Genomic DNA, 18816 nt, shown 5'->3' on the forward strand with positions numbered 1-18816 from the left:
ATACAGATTACATACAATAAACCAGTGTATTGCAGTTACCACCATTTTCAACAATAAGTTGATTTGTACTGTGATTACGTAATAGTTTTATAAAGACTATTTGTTTTCATTTAATTTAGTGTTCCCAAATACTTGGCCAACACTGCCCTCACCTGGCTGATATGTTCCTCCGAGATGGCGGCAAAACACTAAATGCTGACTTCTATAACCTGCAACAGGGTTTACTGACAAATGCTAAAAACACAGAAAGCGTTTTAACAAGGCTATAAGTTGTTCTCAGACATTCACTGTGCCTCGAGCTGGTATTTCATTCGTCCATGCTGTCATTGCCGTCTGGGAGTCAAACAAAAAATATTAGTTTTCGTAAACTCCCAAGTTCCCAGTAATTGTACTGAGGCTGCTATCAACTGAGGCATAGTGTATAAATATTTCTTTGAGACATTGTTGAATCCTCAGTAGTCTCAGCATGGGCAGAGACTGCCAACATTGTCTTCATCTAAAATGAACACCTGCTGCCATGTCAGACGCTGATAGCTTAATAAATCTCTCCCACAATATGGGTATACCCAGGGCCAGAGTTTTGCTCATTTTGTAACTCTGGTTTACCTGAAAATTTTTACAGTCTTGTTATGGTTCTTGGGGGAACAATTAACATGAAAAATGTTTGCAGAGGTGCATGATAATTGTCCTGACATACACAAGACCAGGAAGAGGATTTAAATGTACAGGCATTTACACATAGGGCTGCCATTAGATAAGGGATTTGTGGCTAAAGTAATGGTCAGCTTAATAAAACACTATTAAAAATCATTGTATCTTTCAAACTAAGAGCTAGATTAACATATCTGGTATTCCAACAAGCTTCGATCCTCAAGTGCTAATTAGGACTAGCAGAAAATGAACTTAAAATAGGAGGTAACTAATTCTGTACACATGATTTTGAAAGGGCTGCTTAGCCAAGGAGGTAGACTTCAAATGTTCTGTTAACTGCCTCTGTTTTTTGGTTCTGCACAGAGACATCTCTCATAGTTCTTCTCATGTGTGTGAATTGTGGCTTCAGGCTGTTTACTTTGACTCTGCAGGTTTTTAACATAAATCGCACATTTGGAAGCGCTTTAATTAAATATGAACCTGACCTGAACCTAAAATGTTTAGATACAGAAATGTGGCATGTAAGAACAAACAGTGAAAATGCCTCTGAAAAGCCATTTTAGTAGTGCAGATTAGCTCTCTGTAACTAGCTCAGGCTGAAGATGGCTGGTTGTCTGAGTCATACTAGTTGCTCAAGGGACACATTAACAGTTGCTTAACCATGGCTTTTGATTTTCCTACTCTTACCTTACCTCCTTCTGTTCCTACCTGTCTACATTTTTTTGCTCTTGCTCCAGAAACACTGAGGTTGACCTCTTCTATTTCTGCTAACTGACAAATCACTGGAAGGAATTCAAGTGAATAGCATAAGTAAGGTACTATATATATATATATATATATATATATATATATATATATATATATATATATATATATATATATATATATATATAGTAGAGTATATATAGTATATGTACTGTTTGTTCAGAAATAGTCACGAGAAACCGATACTTTAAATTTTAGCATAGCAGGGTGAGACAATGCAGTAGCAGGCTGAATTGTAGTGGGTGGGATGCTATCAATTAATATTACTAAATCTATTTTCGAAATACTGTTGTTGTTTTTTACAAGATTGCTTATAAATAAATGTTCAGTTAATTAAGCATGTCTGTTTTCACCTGAGTAACACTCATATTTAACATTGTATAACATCTTTTATTGATGGCGATCGGAGAAAACTGCATTACAGCAATAGAATAGATTTTGAATTTGACAGCAAGTGTCCTAAACAAAGTCTATAGTCCTTTACGCTGATGCTAAATTTTTTAAGGAATAAAGTGCTTTGACATTGCTGCTAACATTTCATTGATAAAGAATAAACCATGACCTTAATAACTTAATATTAAATGCTATAGCTTTAAACATATTCACATTTACAAATGAAATGAGCACTAAGCATACAACTAAGGACACAACTCAGTAAGGTGACCAAATATATAGTAGATAAAATATAAATGATAAATAAACAAATTAATTCATTCATTAAAATGTAAAGAACTTCATGGGGGAAAATAAAGATGGTTAATTTATTCTGTTGATACTGCACTCTCAGGGCCCATCAGCAGGTCCACAGTCCTCATTTATGTGCACTCTTGTGTACTGTTCCAATTTTTTTATTTTCAATTATGTACCAAATGATTATTAAAAAAAATACAGTAGTTAATAAATAAATATTGTAAAATAATAAATAAATAAATAAATAAATAAATAAATAAATAAATAAATAAAATAATGGTTCGGAAATAGTTCTTCAGTTCCTGAACACATAATGACTGTAAATTAAATCTTCCACAAAGACCTGATCCAGTTAGCATGTAAACAGATGACTGGAATGCATCCATTCCATAATTTTATCTAGGATTATACAGTAGCAAGACATGGGTGGGGTACAAAATGACTTGCAAGGTTGAAACAGTAGAACCGTGCAACTAACAATGGATCACTGCAATCTTGCATTAAAGTGTCTATTAGCATTAACATTACCTGTTAATACTCATTTTAAAAGGCACAGATGCAGGTGGAATGTTTTGTCAAGCATGTTTGTGGTCTATTAACACTGCTTATCGATGAATGAGGTGCACATACTGCATTAATGCTTACTTTCGTGTAATTACATCCTGTACTTTGTTTATTAGAATGTTTGTTATTAGTATACTTGAAATTTGTGTTGATGCCATAATGTCATTAAATGCAATTTTGTGTAGTCTTGTCTGTTTAAAATGATGGTTATGCTGGTGATGGTTGCTAATAAGGTCAGGTATAAAATCACTTATTAATTGTAGTTTTATAAATGGATAATTCCTAATTAAAACTAAGGTCTTCATCTATTCAATAAAAATATTTTTTTAAATAACACTGATAAACAGCAATAAATATATTCATTTAAAGTGAGGACCGATCACTTAATCACCTAATCTCTAAAACAATGGCACTGTTTCTCCACCTTGCAAATCACCTAGAACAGCAGATGCTGTAATAAGTCTTCATATCTATGCACTTAATAAAGACAGTCAGTCATGCTTGCGATCATGGTAACTATGCCAGTTTCCGGGAGCGGTCTCCACAGTCTGGACAGGCAGAAAGAAGCCCAAAAACCAGCGGGAACCAAATACATCACTCAAATTGGATCGCCATGTTCCTCGGCTTTCCACTAGCTGCCCTTTCTGTAGCTGGCACCAGGTTTGTCCACGGGCCACAAGCAAGATTTGTTGGCAGCAGAAACCGGCACTCACCAAACCAATGCCTAACCATACATACAGCATGATGACCAGGAAGAACTGAAGGCCTGAAATGGAACCTACCAGAGAAAAAAGAAGGAGGACATTAAGAATGCTTTCAATGGCCTGGATATAGATCTCTCCACATCGTGAAAAGATTAAAACAACTTACCAAGGAAGAAATAGCCTGTTGAGAGGGGCAAAAGTGTGAGGAAAGTCAAAGGGTTTTCAAAGGAAATGGCATACTCTACTGTGAGATAGGCCACCCCAAGCACCAGAGAGTATAGACAGGTACAGGATGTGTAGATACTGAACATTATAAAGTAGCGCATGTTCCTGTTCCCTATGCAGTTTCCTGTGAAGAAACAATGGTGGTCCCGTTTCAGAATGACTTTCTTACACAATTTGCAGAAATGCCGACCATTAAGGAGGTAGTGAGCGTCCACTCTGTCTGGACAGTCTGGTGAACAGACGGGGATAATGTTCTCGTTGGCACTCTCTGCTGGGAACCATATAGTCATTAAGTAATTCCCAAGTGCATTGAGCATAAAAAACATCAAAACAGCAATATGGAGCAGCATGACAGGACTCAGTGGAACATTATGAGTTTGAAAAATAGTGGGCATGAAAAGGAAAAAATGGAGAACAAAGGTGACGGCTGTGGCAGTATAGAAGTAGGCTGGGGCAATAGCATTGAGCATTCGCAGTTTCAGCATCCTGGCGATTATGCCTGCGGTTAGATGAGATAACAGAGTACTGGTTACACAAAAGTTAAATAACCTTCCTCACAGCAGTTAAATATTTTTTAAGATTATTCCTTACGGTTTATTAAGAGGTATAGTGCCATTTGTCTGATTACTCATAATTTAATAAATGCAAAAAAAAATCTCAATTTTATCCATGTTTTTATATACGTATGTATTACTTTACATACTGTTTTACAATTTGGGATTTTTTTTTTCCCCTCATATACTATGAAATTTATATTTATTTGCAGTAGCTATCTGCTACCACATTATATACTTTCTATCATATTGTTGCACTCGTAGATATAAAAAGGTACCGCAGTGTAGTTTTAATTGCACTGATTGGAACCAGGGGGTGGAAGTGGCATGTTTACAATTAGAGGTACATTATATGCACCAAATACGTACATACATACACACACACACACACACACACACACACACACACACATATATATATATATATATATATATATATATATATATATATATATATATATATAAACTTAGGTCAAATATACATACATGCTTCATTGTACCATTTCAGCAGACAAACAAAACAGTTTGTCACTTTGTTAATGGGTAGCACTTTTTTGTTGGGATAAATACGTTTCTTATAATAATAATAATAATAATAATAATAATAATAATAATAATAATTTCACACAAGCATAACAGCCAAAATGATTTCTTTTTTATTTGAGCAATTTTAAGGTCCATTTGAGTTATTTTTCTTTATCTGTGACCGAAATTGTGGCCCAGAGGGTGCAGTATATGACAATCGTTCTGTCGCAAAGCCCCCCAGCAATCGAATACATCCATATTATTAGCTTCAACAAAACACACACACACACACACACACACACACACAGAGTAAGACGCTATCTACAATACGTATTATATAAGATTTTATAATGAGACCCATTTCTGACACATACAGGCTTTACCGTGTCTGATGATTATATCCTTTAAGCTGGTTTTTCAGTCCTCATGTCTCACGCGCGCATTAAACAAGGACTCATTAAAAAAAAAGAGAGGGGGGAATTACCGGTTGCCAGACGTTATGTGTCCATCTGCCACGCTATAATATATTTCCGTTGTGAGCAGATATTGTAGCACCTCCTGTTGGTGTGGCAACATTATGAGGAGGAAAACACCAGGCGGATGGGGGCAGGCTAGGACAATTAACCCCATCTTGCCGTCTGAAGTTTTATAGCCCCAAGACATGGTTATAAGCCCGTTAGATAATCATGGGTCTATATAAATATTAATATATAGTTAATATGTTTAATGGTGTACACCTTCATAAACGCATCATGTAGGATACACGTGATATACTGTAGGTACAACACGTCTAAAACAGATAGGACTGAAATTTTGAAGGGCTTTCCAATTGCCTTATCTTACTACAAACGTTAAATCCAATTATATTTTTTTCTTCAGAGCTTATAAACTGCGTCAAATGTTAGATTATTAAAGGAAAATGATCTGAAAAATAAGTGGCAACCAGCGCACTAAAACAACAACAACAACAAAAAATCACCCTCAGGTTGTAAATGTGGTGTAACTTTGCAGACGCTCCCTAAGCAGACGGGCGCTCCCCTTGTTCCTTGGTGCTGATGCAGCCAGCCAGAAGCGTCTAACCGGACACCGCCTGCGCTATAGACACACTGAAAAGGTGAGCCATGCTATTGTTTGAGATTTTTTTTTTTACATTAATTAATTATAAATGTTTGATAAACTGCTTGGTAATACATGTATAATGAGGAGAAATGTGTTTTAATGCGATTTAACTCGGAAAAAAAGAGGAAGCGTGTTGATTCATTTTTTATTTATTTATTTATTTATTTATTAGAATGAAGTTGAATGGTTTGGGGAAAGTGGGCGTATTGATTTATGACTTGTATCTATAAAGCAGCTGCAGCACTTCTACCTAATGCATGGCGAGCAATAAGGCGCCGATTATAGATTATGCCTGTGTTCCATCTATATATATATATATTTATAGCAATGCATTGGATTTTGCGTAGGCGCAGTGCATATTAGTTCACGGGATATTTTACGCATATCTATATAAACAAACATTATATATATATATATATATATATATATATATATATATATATATATATATATATATATATACACACATACATATATATACACACATACATATATATACACACACACACACGTGCTTATTTTAATCTCATCGCAGAGCTTTCTAGATCCGGCTTGTGCCCGTGCTGCGGTGTGGCTGCACTGTGCAAAAAGACTGAGCTCTTTGAGGTGTACAGAATACGTGAGTAAAAAGTTGAATGTCCTCTGAGAAATTGTGGTTTGTCAGCTGACACTTCACCAGAGAAATGGGTCTGGTGTGTTATAATTCACTTTCTACATCCATCTTCCTTTATGTGTTTGCTTGTGTTGAGGATTATATACAAATTTCACCTGCACCTGCAGCCTACAAATGAATCTTCTGGAACAGATTTAATAATCTCTCATCAAATATTTCTTCGGTTCTTGTCATACCATATTTCTGTCAGGGGACGATGTTGCTCAGTGATTAAGACTCTGGGTTATTGATAAGATGGTCAGGGTTGTTCAAACTCCAGTATCACCAAGCTGCCACTCTTGGGCCCTTGAGCATGGCCCCCTAACCTGTTTTGCTCCAGGGGTGCTGTTTATTGGCTAACCCTGTGCTTTGACTTCCAGCTTCCTAACATCACTGAGATATGTGAAGATAGAATTTAACATTGCTGTAATGTACATGTGACAAGTAAAAAGCCTCTCTCTTTTTTTCAAAAGGTGAAAAAGGTATTATTTGGCATATTGTCCTGATATGTGATAACTTACTAACCAAGTACATGCTTACTCTGCTGCTGCAAAAAAAAGTATTTTAGTAATGACAAAGTCTTTTTCTTAACGTATCTTTATTCAAATAGACTTGCTTCTTTTAGTTCAGACATCAGTGAAAATGGTGAATGGATAACATTTGCAGCCTTTTATCACAGACAAAGCTCATCCACTTGTCAAAAGTTGAGCGTATTCGTTTAAGCATAAGGGCAAAGTTCTCGAACCTAGAGAAAATTGGTCATGCTGTATGTAGATCTTGGAAGTATAATGTCTTTCTTTGACATTTGCTGCTGTGTCAGATCAAGGTGTCTGTAAAAAGCTTGAATACTGGTTAAAATGTCAGTGGTCTTAAACCAGAATGTTCATAGAGGTTCATAATTAGAGTGTCATGAATAAAGCATCAGAACGCACACCTGCTAAGCACAGTGTTTAGCTTCTCAGCTAAGTATAATTCTTTTTCTCATAAAAAGATTGGAGAAATGCAAGTGTGATTGTATGTGATGAAATCTTGCTCTTAAGAATGCTTCAGGGATTCAGGGATGCTTCCTGATTTATGGAGTTTGATAAAAAACAATCGTGTTAGTAAAGTAAGGTACTGATTTAGTGTGTGGAGGCCTGGGGTGTGGTCAGCTTTCTAGATCATCCTAGAGGTGTTCAGTAGGGTTGAATTTAGAACTCTATAGCAGACCACTTAAGATCTTCCATTTCAACCCATGTAAACCATAGAGCTGGCTTTGTGCACAGGTGCATTGCCATTGTCATAAACAGGTTTGGGTCTCCTAGTTCAAGTGAAGGGAAAATGTTATGCTTCTGAATCCAAAGACATCCTAACTTTGTGGTAACAGTTTGGGAAGAATCACATAAAGGCTTGGAAAAGCCAAAATGTGTATCCATATAAATGCCATAATGAAGATTTACTTTATTATTTACCGTATTTTCCGGACTATAAGCCGCTACTTTTTTGCCACGCTTTGAACCCCACGTCTTAAACAACGAAGCGGCTTATTTATAGATTTTTCCTGGGTTTTTCCCGGATCACAAACTTCAAGCCAAAAAACTGAGCGACATAACATTAGACCAATGAAATTTCCGAACGGAAACGAAAAAACGCACTTCACCTGTGTTCTGAGCTGCACGGCATCGGGAGAAAAGCTTCCATCGATGGTGATTTTTAAACGCTCGACGATGCCAAAAGATAAACTCTCGAGAGAAATTGTTGTGAAAGGAAGGAGGAAGACAGTGAACAATGACTTTCTTGGTAGGCTACTGTTTAGATACAAGACGTTGTAACGCGTTGAGTCTGGGTCAAGGGACTCAACGCCAGTTGCAACAGAAATCATATAAGCACAGACAAGTTTCCAAAACTCGTGCTTTTTTATTTTTCTTGGCAACAGCGTTACGAGTTAGTCAAAGAAACTTAGAAATAAGCATCAGAAAATAATAAGTACTTATTCATCGGTCTTGCACACATGCAGTAATAACGGAAAAATTTCGGCAGGCTATTCCAAAAATGCCGCTCTGCTTTCAAAGGAGCCACAACATATTTCACCCGTTACACCGTGTAACAGACACTGCCTTTGTAAAAGCCTGTGTAAAGTTCATTAGAACAGCTTATAGACAGGTGCGGCTTCTTTATTTTAAAATAAAAATCTTTGTAAAATTCAGTGGGTGTGGCTTATATTTGGGTGTGCTTAATAGTCCAGAAGTTACGGTAGTCTGTATATTTTATTTGATACAGATACTAGTAAGCATATTACATACAAAACATTTAGCACATGATAAACAATGTTGTAATTAGTACAATAGGATTACATTGTGTATTTACTTCTTCCCCCGCCAACATTACAGAATCTATTTTGTTCTCACAAATACTTTATTGTTCGAAAGAGATAAAAAGACACTTGATTAATCATTTCACGTGGATGTGTGAGGCTGTTTCTGTTACTGGTGGTGCAGTGTGGGGGAATAGTCAATTGGGGGCTTTTGTGGCTTGTATTATCGTCGTTAACAATTTATCAAGATGCATATATGAGCGGTATGATTATAAAATTGTCAGGATCTTCCGGGCACACGGTGCGAACTTCTGGTTTCCGTGGCACGCGCTTCTGGTTTGGCGGCCATCTTGCCCTTTTTTCCGTGCTTCCCGGTATTTAAGAACACCCAAGACTTTAGCTCGGCACCAGATTATCTCACCAGCTGAGAATATTCTTGCTACCCTGCCTGCTCTGGTTCCTGCTCCTGCTCATGCCCCTGCTCCTGACCCCTGTTCTGCTCTGCTCTTGTTTTGAACTCTGGACTGGTTTTTGGTTTGTGATTCTGCTCTGCCTTTTATTGTTCGGTTTGCTGGCTCTTTGATATTTTTTACTGTTTTTTTTATTTAGTTCTGTTTTCCCTGCATTACCCTGCTGCCTGTGTTTAGACTCTGGACTGTTTTTTAGACTGTGTTTTTGCCTTGCCCCATTGCTCAGTTTGTTTTTCCTTAACCCTGTTACATCCTGCATTTGGGTCCTCACTCACCTAGTCACCCTGAGAGATCACTGACAGAATAATCTGGCTTCTCTGCATCATGTCCCTGATTACTGACTGAATAATCTGGCCATGCATCGTGTCCCGTGAGTTTCGGACAGAATAATCCTGGCCAAAAGATGGTCAGAAACTTGTGGATGCATTAAAGCGTTGGGCTTGCTCCGTCGCAGACCGGCAATTCAGGCACCCAACTAGGATGGTTGATATTCTGAAGTTCAGCCCCCAGCAGAGAGTATTTCCAGGTGCGTCAGGAACAATCTCTGGCAAACCAGATGGTTTTAAAAAACCTCTAGAGATGGCTGTCTCTCCGGTCCCTGAGCTCTGCTATGGGGGCTGCCGAACCTCAACCTTCCTGCCTGACTGGGGACCCTGCCTACCCTACCTCTAACCTGCTGAGATCACCGATATGCCCGTCTGCCCTGCCAAGCATACCCCCAAGCCGGTCCCGACCTCCGCCAAGAGCTCTGCTCCAAAATCTCGGCGAGGGCGCCTTTCCGCGCCCAATCCTTGCTGACTACGTTGCTCTACCCCTGTCGCTCCGCCTCAGACCTCCACAAAGGGCGTTGCTCCGCCACAGACACTGCCCCTATGCATCGTATCCCTGATCACTGACAGAAATAGAGATTGTAGATATACTTACAAAGCATTTTATTAGTGACTTTATTATACTTATACTATTTCTTTCTATCAAAATAGCCCCACTTCTTAATGATAGCAATTCTACAAGATGTTTGAAACATTTCTTTAAAAATTTGATCAATATTTGGATGATTGCATTTTGTAATTCCTGGAGATTTTTCAGGTGTTCTGATGCTGATAAATCTACCATTCTATGACATGCCAAAGGTATTCGATTGTATTCAGATTCTGTGAAAGGTAGCCATTAGAAGATGGTAAATTACTAAAAAAAAGTTTGTAGGATCCAAGCAATTTATTGCTATAAACGGGTCTAAAGTGTGCCAAGAAATATCCTCCACACCGTAACACCACCTCCACCATGCTGGCCTGTTGACACAATGCAGGTTGAGTCCATGGATTCATGCAGTTGGTGCCAAATTGTGACCCTGCCATCTGTGTGCCTCATTAAGAATTAAGATTCATCAGACTAGGTAATGTTTTTTTTTTATCATCATGACCACTGCATCATTCTTATTCTGTTCTTGACTGACAATTGTGGAACCTGATGAAGTTTTTGGCTATTTCATAATGAGTTGCCTTTCTATGTTAAATTGTAAATAAGTGTGGGTCATTTTGTTCCTTATAAAGTGTCCAGTGAGTTATGTAATTTATAAGTTCTAAGAAAAAGTATTTGTTTTCCATACAGCAATAACTATGGCTTACTTCTATTTTGTCATGTGTTAGCAGGGCAATAAATTTAGGAATTAGGAGATCACTGCAAACCTTTTACATGTTTTGTAGATTTTTGGGACTTAAAAAAGCACATGCACATAAAAACATGAGAGCACCCAGCAAGCAGTTAAAGGCATAATGTTGTGTTTTTGGGCAACACTGCACAACAGATGTATGAATATTTAATGATGCTTTTGGCTGAGATTGCAAAGTGATACATCCCTCTCTGTAAACCCACAACTACTCATGATTTGTCAGCCATAGAAGGTGTGTGAGGGTGGAAAGGCACAACAGAAAGTTCACATGATTCAGCTGGGACCTTCAGGTCCCACTGCACAGTAATACTATAGAAATATAGAAATATATAAACTACTGGCAACTGTACATTTGTACTTCTCGACAAAAAAAATTCACACACAGTTTCAAAATCTCTGGCATTAACAGACTGACCTCAGTTTTAGTCCCACAAGTTTATTATGGGGAAAGCACATGGGCATGTGGGTGACAGATTGGTAGCATTTGGCAATATCATCTTGTGTTGCAATCTCAAGTGTTTACAGGGAGTGAAGGAAATGCCACATTGTGGATCTGTCTGTATATTCACTCTATTATTTGAGGTCAAATAAGTAAAGAAACATACTGAAGAAATAAACTGCACAATAAAGAGTGTGAGTGTTGAGGTGTTGATGTTGCTTATTGTCATATGTAGTTAACTCATTTAGAAAACACGATTTTTGCAGTTACATGAAAATAGTAACCAACAATAAAAAGAACTAACAAAGTTTTGTATTCTTCCGGCAAGTAAAAGTTTTATGAATATATACATTCTAATTTCAGTCTTATATAGTTGCATTTAATTCAGGTTGTGGAATATCAACAAAAGTTAATTCCTTTTACTGACAAAATTAAATATAAATGTATATTTATATCCACATCTCTATCATTAATTTTCTCTCTCAATATTTTTTAAGGCAAAAAACACCCTATATTGTTACTAAGAAATGTCCTCTGTCTTGAAGACTTCCAATTGAAAACGTATTGACAAATTACAAGATTCACAAGATTACTTAAATAAATCTGCATAAAAATCCTCGAACAGAAACCTTAGCCTGATTAAAAATAATCTGTTTTTTTTTTTTACACATTACAAAAATTTGGTTATTAATAGACTTAGTTTATATGGAGTCTCCATGTGTAAATGTATGTCTATTTTAGAACAGTAATAATAAATTATTGGAACAAATACATTGATAAAAACTGATTTAAACTAAAGATTTGATGGAGACTGCAATGAATCTGGGACTGGCCTTAGGCCAAATGTGAAAGTAAAAATCTGTACTGCAAAGCATTTTATTTGTATTTTAATGCTTGATTAACTTAGGAAAGTTAAAATGTTTACCGATTCTGTCTGACTCTATTCTATCTCCTTTGGCAGCACACTCAGTTTGATCACTGTTGACAGACAGTCTTTACAGTTCGTTGCATCCAGTCTAGCTTGATCAGGCTCGTCTAAGTCTATTAGCATCCCAGACATTCAAGGCTTTTTAGTTTTAGCGACAGCAGTGACTGTGTGAAGGAAAGGTTTCTTTTGCTGTGAGCTGCAACACTGAATGCCTATGCAGAATAATGGTATAATTTCTGAATAATATAATAATCCACTTTATTAATATCACATATGGATTTCATCTCAAATAGCTTTTTGCATCACATGCCACCAAACTTCCACTTGGATTTGGGTTCTGAGAGTACTCTATTTTCAGTTAGCCCAGAAACCTGATGTACTAATGGGGAAAATGTCAGAAATGTAGGAAAGGGCACTCACTTTTAGTTTAACCCAGTTTTTAATTATTAGTAACACATTTCTTGTGATTCTTATAGCAAGATGGATGATTTCTTATTTCATGTTCACAGATCACCAGGGCTCCACAAGAGTAGATAGATGTTTAAGCAAATTACATTTTACTATAATTTGGCAAAAGATTTATTTATCAGGTAGTCGCAAGAGGCTGCTTGTGTTGTGAAGAGAATCTGCAATTTTTGCAACTAAACTATGTGATTTACGTTACTAAAATGTAGTTAATCACAATAAAACAGCAATCAGGAAGGAAAAGGAAATGAACACCGATTAGTTGGATTTTAGTATATTTGTCCCCTTTCCTGCTTCCAGTTGTTTATGTAATTTAAGTGGAATGTTTTAATTTATAATTAGCAAGCTAGCGGCTATCTAGGCTAACACACACTTAGTTAGCTAACTGTAAACTACAAGCTGTAGAAAAACTCATTATTATTATTAGCTATGACAGCAGTAGTCTTTAAAGTTGTCTTTAAAGACAATTATTGCCGAGGTGTTTCCTTTCCAAACTGTGTCTATTCAGATAATCACAGCCAGTGAAAAATTATGTACATTTTGTCATGCCAAGAACCCTAATAATGTGTTAACCATTTTTAAGGTTCTATAACAATATATAGGTGTGGTATTAGATATAGGTGCGTTATTAGATATAGGTGTGTTATTAGATATAGGTGTGTTATTAGCATTAAAACCAACAGAAGGTGAATTTTAAGATCTATCAACCTTCTTACACATGGTTTAAAGCCACAAAATTGACATAATTTCAAGGCGGTTGCTTAAATATATTCCTTTCTAAACATGTCATCATCTTAAACATAAAACCCTTTTTTTTATTTTGGGAAATTGCCTACAATATAAAACAAACGTAACTTACATTTAGTTACAAAATTATAAAGAAACAAGAGTACAGCTTCAGCAATGATCCATAAATAACACTGTGACCTATTCAAATTGACTTCTCAGACTTTAACCGAGGACAAAAGACTACACAGACCTCTAAGGAAGGGAACAACAGTTTTAATCCATACCTCTTTGGTTATTCGTGTATTCTTTACTTTTTTTTTTACTACTTCATAATTATCTTATTGCTCAAGCATGCAATAGGTATTTAGCTATAAATATGTGGCTAATGTAGTTGAACAGATATTTAATGCAATATTTACTTGTTATTAAGTATTAATTTGAATATTTTTAATTTCTCTTTTCATGCAATCACTTCAAATATTCAAATATTGTTTAGGGAAAGCCTGATAGATTCAGGATTTACGATTGGTGATCATTTGAGCGCAGTGGCATTGTTACACAAGTGAACAGCTGTGGAAAGATCTCTGCTTGGGGCTTGACCTCAGCTGCTGTTTGGACTGCATTGTTCTTTAATCTATTTGAAATTCTATTTGTTTTTTTTCTCATTTCTCTTCTAAGACCCAGGTGCAAACAGCACTAAGCCTGTTCAGTTGTTTATCACAGTCCTGAAGCATTACACTGTGATTATAATTTATGATGTTTATAGTTCACTGATTTGTATTTCTGTATCCAAGTCAAAATAGAGACTAAATCATGATATCCTGTGACAGTTGTATGTGATGTTCAGTACAATGTTGTTTTGGTGTAATTTGAATGAATGTTTTCCATCCTTTTGTAATATTTCTGAATATAATACATAAACTTTGAATGAACATATGCAATAAGATCTTTTCAGTGACATGTAGGTCTGTGGGTAAAACTGCTGCAGAAAGAGTGCACCAGAGAAACAATTGAACATGTGAAGGACAGTAGGGAAATTACTGCCTTTTTGTTAGCTAAATTTGTCTGAGACTGTTCTGTAGTGCATTAAAATCTTTCTTTTTTGATTGGAAATAATCTGATTCTGTTGTTTGATGAAAATGAAAAAACATCAGCAATTTTATTAGATTGAAAACATGAAACTATAAATATGTCCAATAAAACTTTGTAAATGTCCTGTACATGTGTATAGGTGATATTAGTGAGGACTAGCAAGCAGTTTGGCAATATGCAATAGTTTATATATATATATATATATATATATATATATATATATATATATATATATATATATATATACAGTACAGACCAAAAGTTTGGAAACACCTTCTCATTCAAAGAGTTTTCTTTATTTTCATGACTATGAAAATTGTAGATTCACACTGAAGGCATCAAAACTATGAATTAACACATGTGGAATTATATACATAACAAAAAAGTGTGAAACAACTGAAAAATGTCATATTTTAGGTTCTTCAAAGTAGCCACCTTTTGCTTTGATTACTGCTTTGCACACTCTTGGCATTCTCTTGATGAGCTTCAAGAGGTAGTCACCTGAAATGGTCTTCCAACAGTCTTGAAGGAGTTCCCCGAGAGATGCTTGGCACTTGCACCTTTTGCCTTCACTCTGCGGTCCAGCTCACCCCTAAACCATCTCGATTGGGTTCAGCATAGTGAGATACAGCCTGGCACAAATTCTATTTTTCTTTTACCAAATTAAACAATATATAACATAATATGTGCGTTTTTTTCTAATATGCTTTATCTAATATGGTATCTAATATGGTTCAAGCAATAAAATAAAACTGCTGTGTTGCCATAACTATTGTCAGATATACTTGTTTTGACAATTAATCCACATTAATCAAAACCTAGCATCAGACTCAGTAGTGCTATTGTATAATTCACAGTGCTTATTTAATTTAGTATAATCTAATAAGAACCTGTTAGTTAAGAAATCTATGCAGATAATTAAACCATATGAGGTTTGTTTATTTGTGGGTTTGTGCATGTGTGTGTGTTAGGGTGGGGGTGTACTTACAGAATTGCTGACTCATAGTTGTCTGAAGCAGATTTGTGTATGCTGTCTAGCGTGTGTTTTGTACCAGAGCACAAATCTGTCTTTAAACTTTAATATCATGTTTATGGTCGAAACCATGACCATGACTGCATCTTAATTTTATTGGGATCTGGTGTCTCAATAGGCTTTAATTTACATAATTGTCATATCATCAACCATCCAGTGAGCCCTAATGCCCTGTAGATGGGGGTATTTTCATCCAGAAAGAGAGTGTTCCCATCAAGACCAAACTGTCTAGTCAGAGAACAAAGGTAATAAGCCAGAATAGCTTTGTGTTGATTTGCAGTGATGGTTCCCTCTAAGAGGACCCAAAACATGGCAGAAAAATACCTCATACAGCATAACAAAACAAATATCTTTTTCTTCACTTTTGTGTACTGTCTATAATTATCTCATGCAGCCTCATTTTATCTCATGATTGAGCTGATGAATGTGTTTACAAACGCTGCTTGGTTCGTGTTATCACAAATGTCCTATAAGAGCCATCTGACTGACATTTCAAACAACAATACTAATGACAGCATCATTGCAGTGACTAAGAACCTTGTGTGGTTATCATGTGAATGTGCATGTGATCCCAACACACCACACACACACTTCCTCCCTCTCTCTCTCTCTCTCTCTCTCTCTCTCTCTCTCTCTCTCTCTTTCTTTCTCTCTCTTTCTATTTCTTTCTCTTATCTCTTTCCCACATGTTTATTTTTCAGAGGGTAGTACAAATATTCACTTTAAGCATCCCTGATTAGCCCTTCTGACTCCTGGCTTAAGCTCGGGTGATGTTTGGCTGCCTCTTGTTTGCTGCAGATATTATTACTCATGCTTAAAACGTTTCACTTTAATCAGCTCTGTAGGTGAATTAATATCAGAAAAACATTGCCTATAGAGAGTAACAACACTATTCAGAATGTACTACAGTATGTTACTGATGTGACTTCATGTATAGTGTTTTTCCTTCTTTCTGCATATAGTGTTTTTAGATATACAGTATCATAAAGATACAATTTGTTTGATATCCATATTATATCATTTGAAAAACTGTATGTTTTGAATCTTGGTTTTCTTTCTATTTTTAGTATCTGCATTTTGCACACAGAACTGCTGAGCTATTTTTCAACTCATAATGAATATTGATTTTTGTATAGAAGGGATTAGTGTTATTTAAGATTTTTGGCCTTTTTATTTAAATGTACTGAATTATGCTACACATTTTTTTGTTGTTTTAAAACCAAAATATCTAGCTGTAAGTGGACAAATGTTTTAAGAGTCTTGCACAAACAACATCAAAACCATTCTACTGATTAATGTCTGGAATTGATTTTTTTTCCATAGTGATGTTTTGACAGCCTGAAGGCTTGCTGAGGTCCAAGCCACTGCCATGGCGGTGTATCACAATTCCTTGGGCACGGCAAATCCTGTGTTTGAAACGTGGTCCACAGCATCAGTGGAGCGGGATGACCAGCATTTGCTGGACTCTGTGACTGAGGAAAATGGCACTGCAGAGAGGTGTTACCTTTCGCACTCTCGCAGCAGTGTGCTTCAGGGGTTGCCCTTCGGTGGAGTGCCAACTGTCCTCGCAATCAACTTTACCCTCTGGCTGGTACAGTATTTCTCTTTCTGTTGCTGTTTATAAACAAGCCTTCTATTGGATTCAGAGACCTACAGAATGTCACCTGCACAGTTTTAGCTTCCATACATGGCTCAAATAATTGGCTCATGAGGTTCTATGCAAAAAATACAAAATAGATTTAACAAACTAGAGGTTATTCTGAGAAATTTGTATTTTCCAAAAAACTCTTGCAGTTTTTAGGAATGGATACGCCTAAGCAGATATCAATTAAACTGGAACAGAACCACAACTGGCTCACAATTGATTGGGAACCACAGGCTCATGTTGTGTGGATAACAATGATACATAACACAGCATTATACATTAATACATTTATCCATCTATTACAATTCATTCCCAAACCAAGCTATTTTTCTATATTGTCTTATGTATTTGAAAAGATGCAGTAGCTAGCAAGGCTATTAACTACCAATACTGCTTTAATATGCAATCCAATATCAACAAAATCATTTGAAAAAAAAGGATACATTTAAAATCTAACTTTCTACTACTGTCTCTAAAGCAGAAAACCCAGGGATTCTTGATGATATGTTTTTCAAAATATTATCTATTACTTTAATTCTGTTGTTAGTCTGTTACTTAAGACACCACTGAAAAAGCTCTGAAAGCTAAAAAGGAGCATAAATATGAGCATAAATGAACATAATGGTAAATCTGGAATTTATAATCTGGAGCTTGCTTGGTCACATTTAATTATGATTCATAATTTGCATTTTATACCAACTTTACTTTATTGATAAAATAGTGTATAATATGTTTGAATAATTCAGAAATATTACACCTATAGCCTCACCTAAATGATTTTCTTTTTAATCAAATCCAGATGAATAACCAAATGAGTGGAACTACTTTATGCAGTTTCAAATGAAACTGAGGCTTAGTTACTAAAGAGCAGGGTCTTAGCTGTGTTCTCATTATCTACTCACTGAGTGCATTCTGCTTGGAGTCATTACATGAACAGTGTGCATACTGACCTTACTCCCTGTCAGTTTCCAAGACAACCACTCACCTCATCTCTCTCTTCTTAAAGAAATGGCTAATTATTCCCACTGCATACAGGAGGCCTTACTTATTTCAGAATGGATTAAATTTATTATTTTAATTATATACATAAGTACATAAGTATTCACAGCCTCTGACATGACACTTGGGCTTAAATTTGTGATCATGAACAATTTAACAGTTTACATTTTTTAAATATGTAATATGCCTGCTTGGTTAAAATATATAAAATAATATAATTTTTTTATATATTTAATAAAAATAGTATCAATCAAATTAATGCTCTTTGTTATAATTGATTGAGTAATTAATTAAATTGGCACAAATTCAATCGATTAAATAAAATAAAGTAAAAATAAAAAAATAAATGTAATTCAATAGTTTAAATTTGTTAGACTCCAATTGGGTAAAACAGATGTGTATGTTATGTTTCATTTAATATTACATTTTCTAAAGAAATGTTAGTACTTATTTCAGCATGCTTTAACAAATGTTTTCATTTCTTCCATCCTTTATTCATTCACTCACTTGATCTGTTGAAATGTCATGATTTCTTTTAAGAGAAATTTTTTAAGCTAGGCTAAAGAATTAATCGTGCTAGCATTAACACTCTAATCAACATGGGC

General features: G+C 35.8%; 2 protein-coding genes across 5 annotated transcripts in view; one reads left to right on the forward strand and one right to left on the reverse strand.

Annotated features, from left to right (window-relative positions):
- Positions 1-1785: 1785 nt before the first annotated feature.
- zdhhc22 (zinc finger DHHC-type palmitoyltransferase 22) lies at positions 1786-5259 on the reverse strand. Of its 3 annotated transcripts, none has more exons than XM_046855922.1 (3): positions 5163-5259; positions 3541-4098; positions 1786-3448 (listed from the first exon to the last, which is right to left on the reverse strand). In XM_046855922.1, the coding sequence occupies exons 2-3, from the start codon at positions 4082-4084 to the stop codon at positions 3162-3164; spliced, it is 831 nt and encodes a 276-aa protein (XP_046711878.1). In that variant the 5' UTR covers positions 4085-4098; positions 5163-5259; the 3' UTR covers positions 1786-3161. The 3 variants fall into 3 exon arrangements, with proteins under 3 accessions (XP_046711878.1, XP_046711877.1, XP_046711876.1); XM_046855921.1 differs by having other exon boundaries at positions 5062-5211; XM_046855920.1 differs by having other exon boundaries at positions 5053-5201.
- Positions 5260-5706: 447 nt separating this feature from the next.
- Positions 5707-18816, forward strand: part of tmem63c (transmembrane protein 63C) — a 30408-nt gene continuing 17298 nt past the window's right edge. Inside the window, exons 1-3 of one of the 2 annotated variants that reach the window (XM_046855929.1) lie at positions 5717-5792; positions 6333-6416; positions 16891-17158. In XM_046855929.1, coding sequence (XP_046711885.1) covers positions 16937-17158 — 222 coding nt within the window. In that variant the 5' untranslated portion in view covers positions 5717-5792; positions 6333-6416; positions 16891-16936. Of the gene's footprint in view, positions 5793-6332; positions 6417-16890; positions 17159-18816 lie in introns of both variants that reach the window. The other variant, XM_046855930.1, reaches the window with a different exon arrangement.

The sequence above is a fragment of the Silurus meridionalis genome, chromosome 8, assembly GCF_014805685.1.
Source record: "Silurus meridionalis isolate SWU-2019-XX chromosome 8, ASM1480568v1, whole genome shotgun sequence".
In the NCBI taxonomy this organism is placed as follows: Eukaryota; Metazoa; Chordata; class Actinopteri; order Siluriformes; family Siluridae; genus Silurus; species Silurus meridionalis.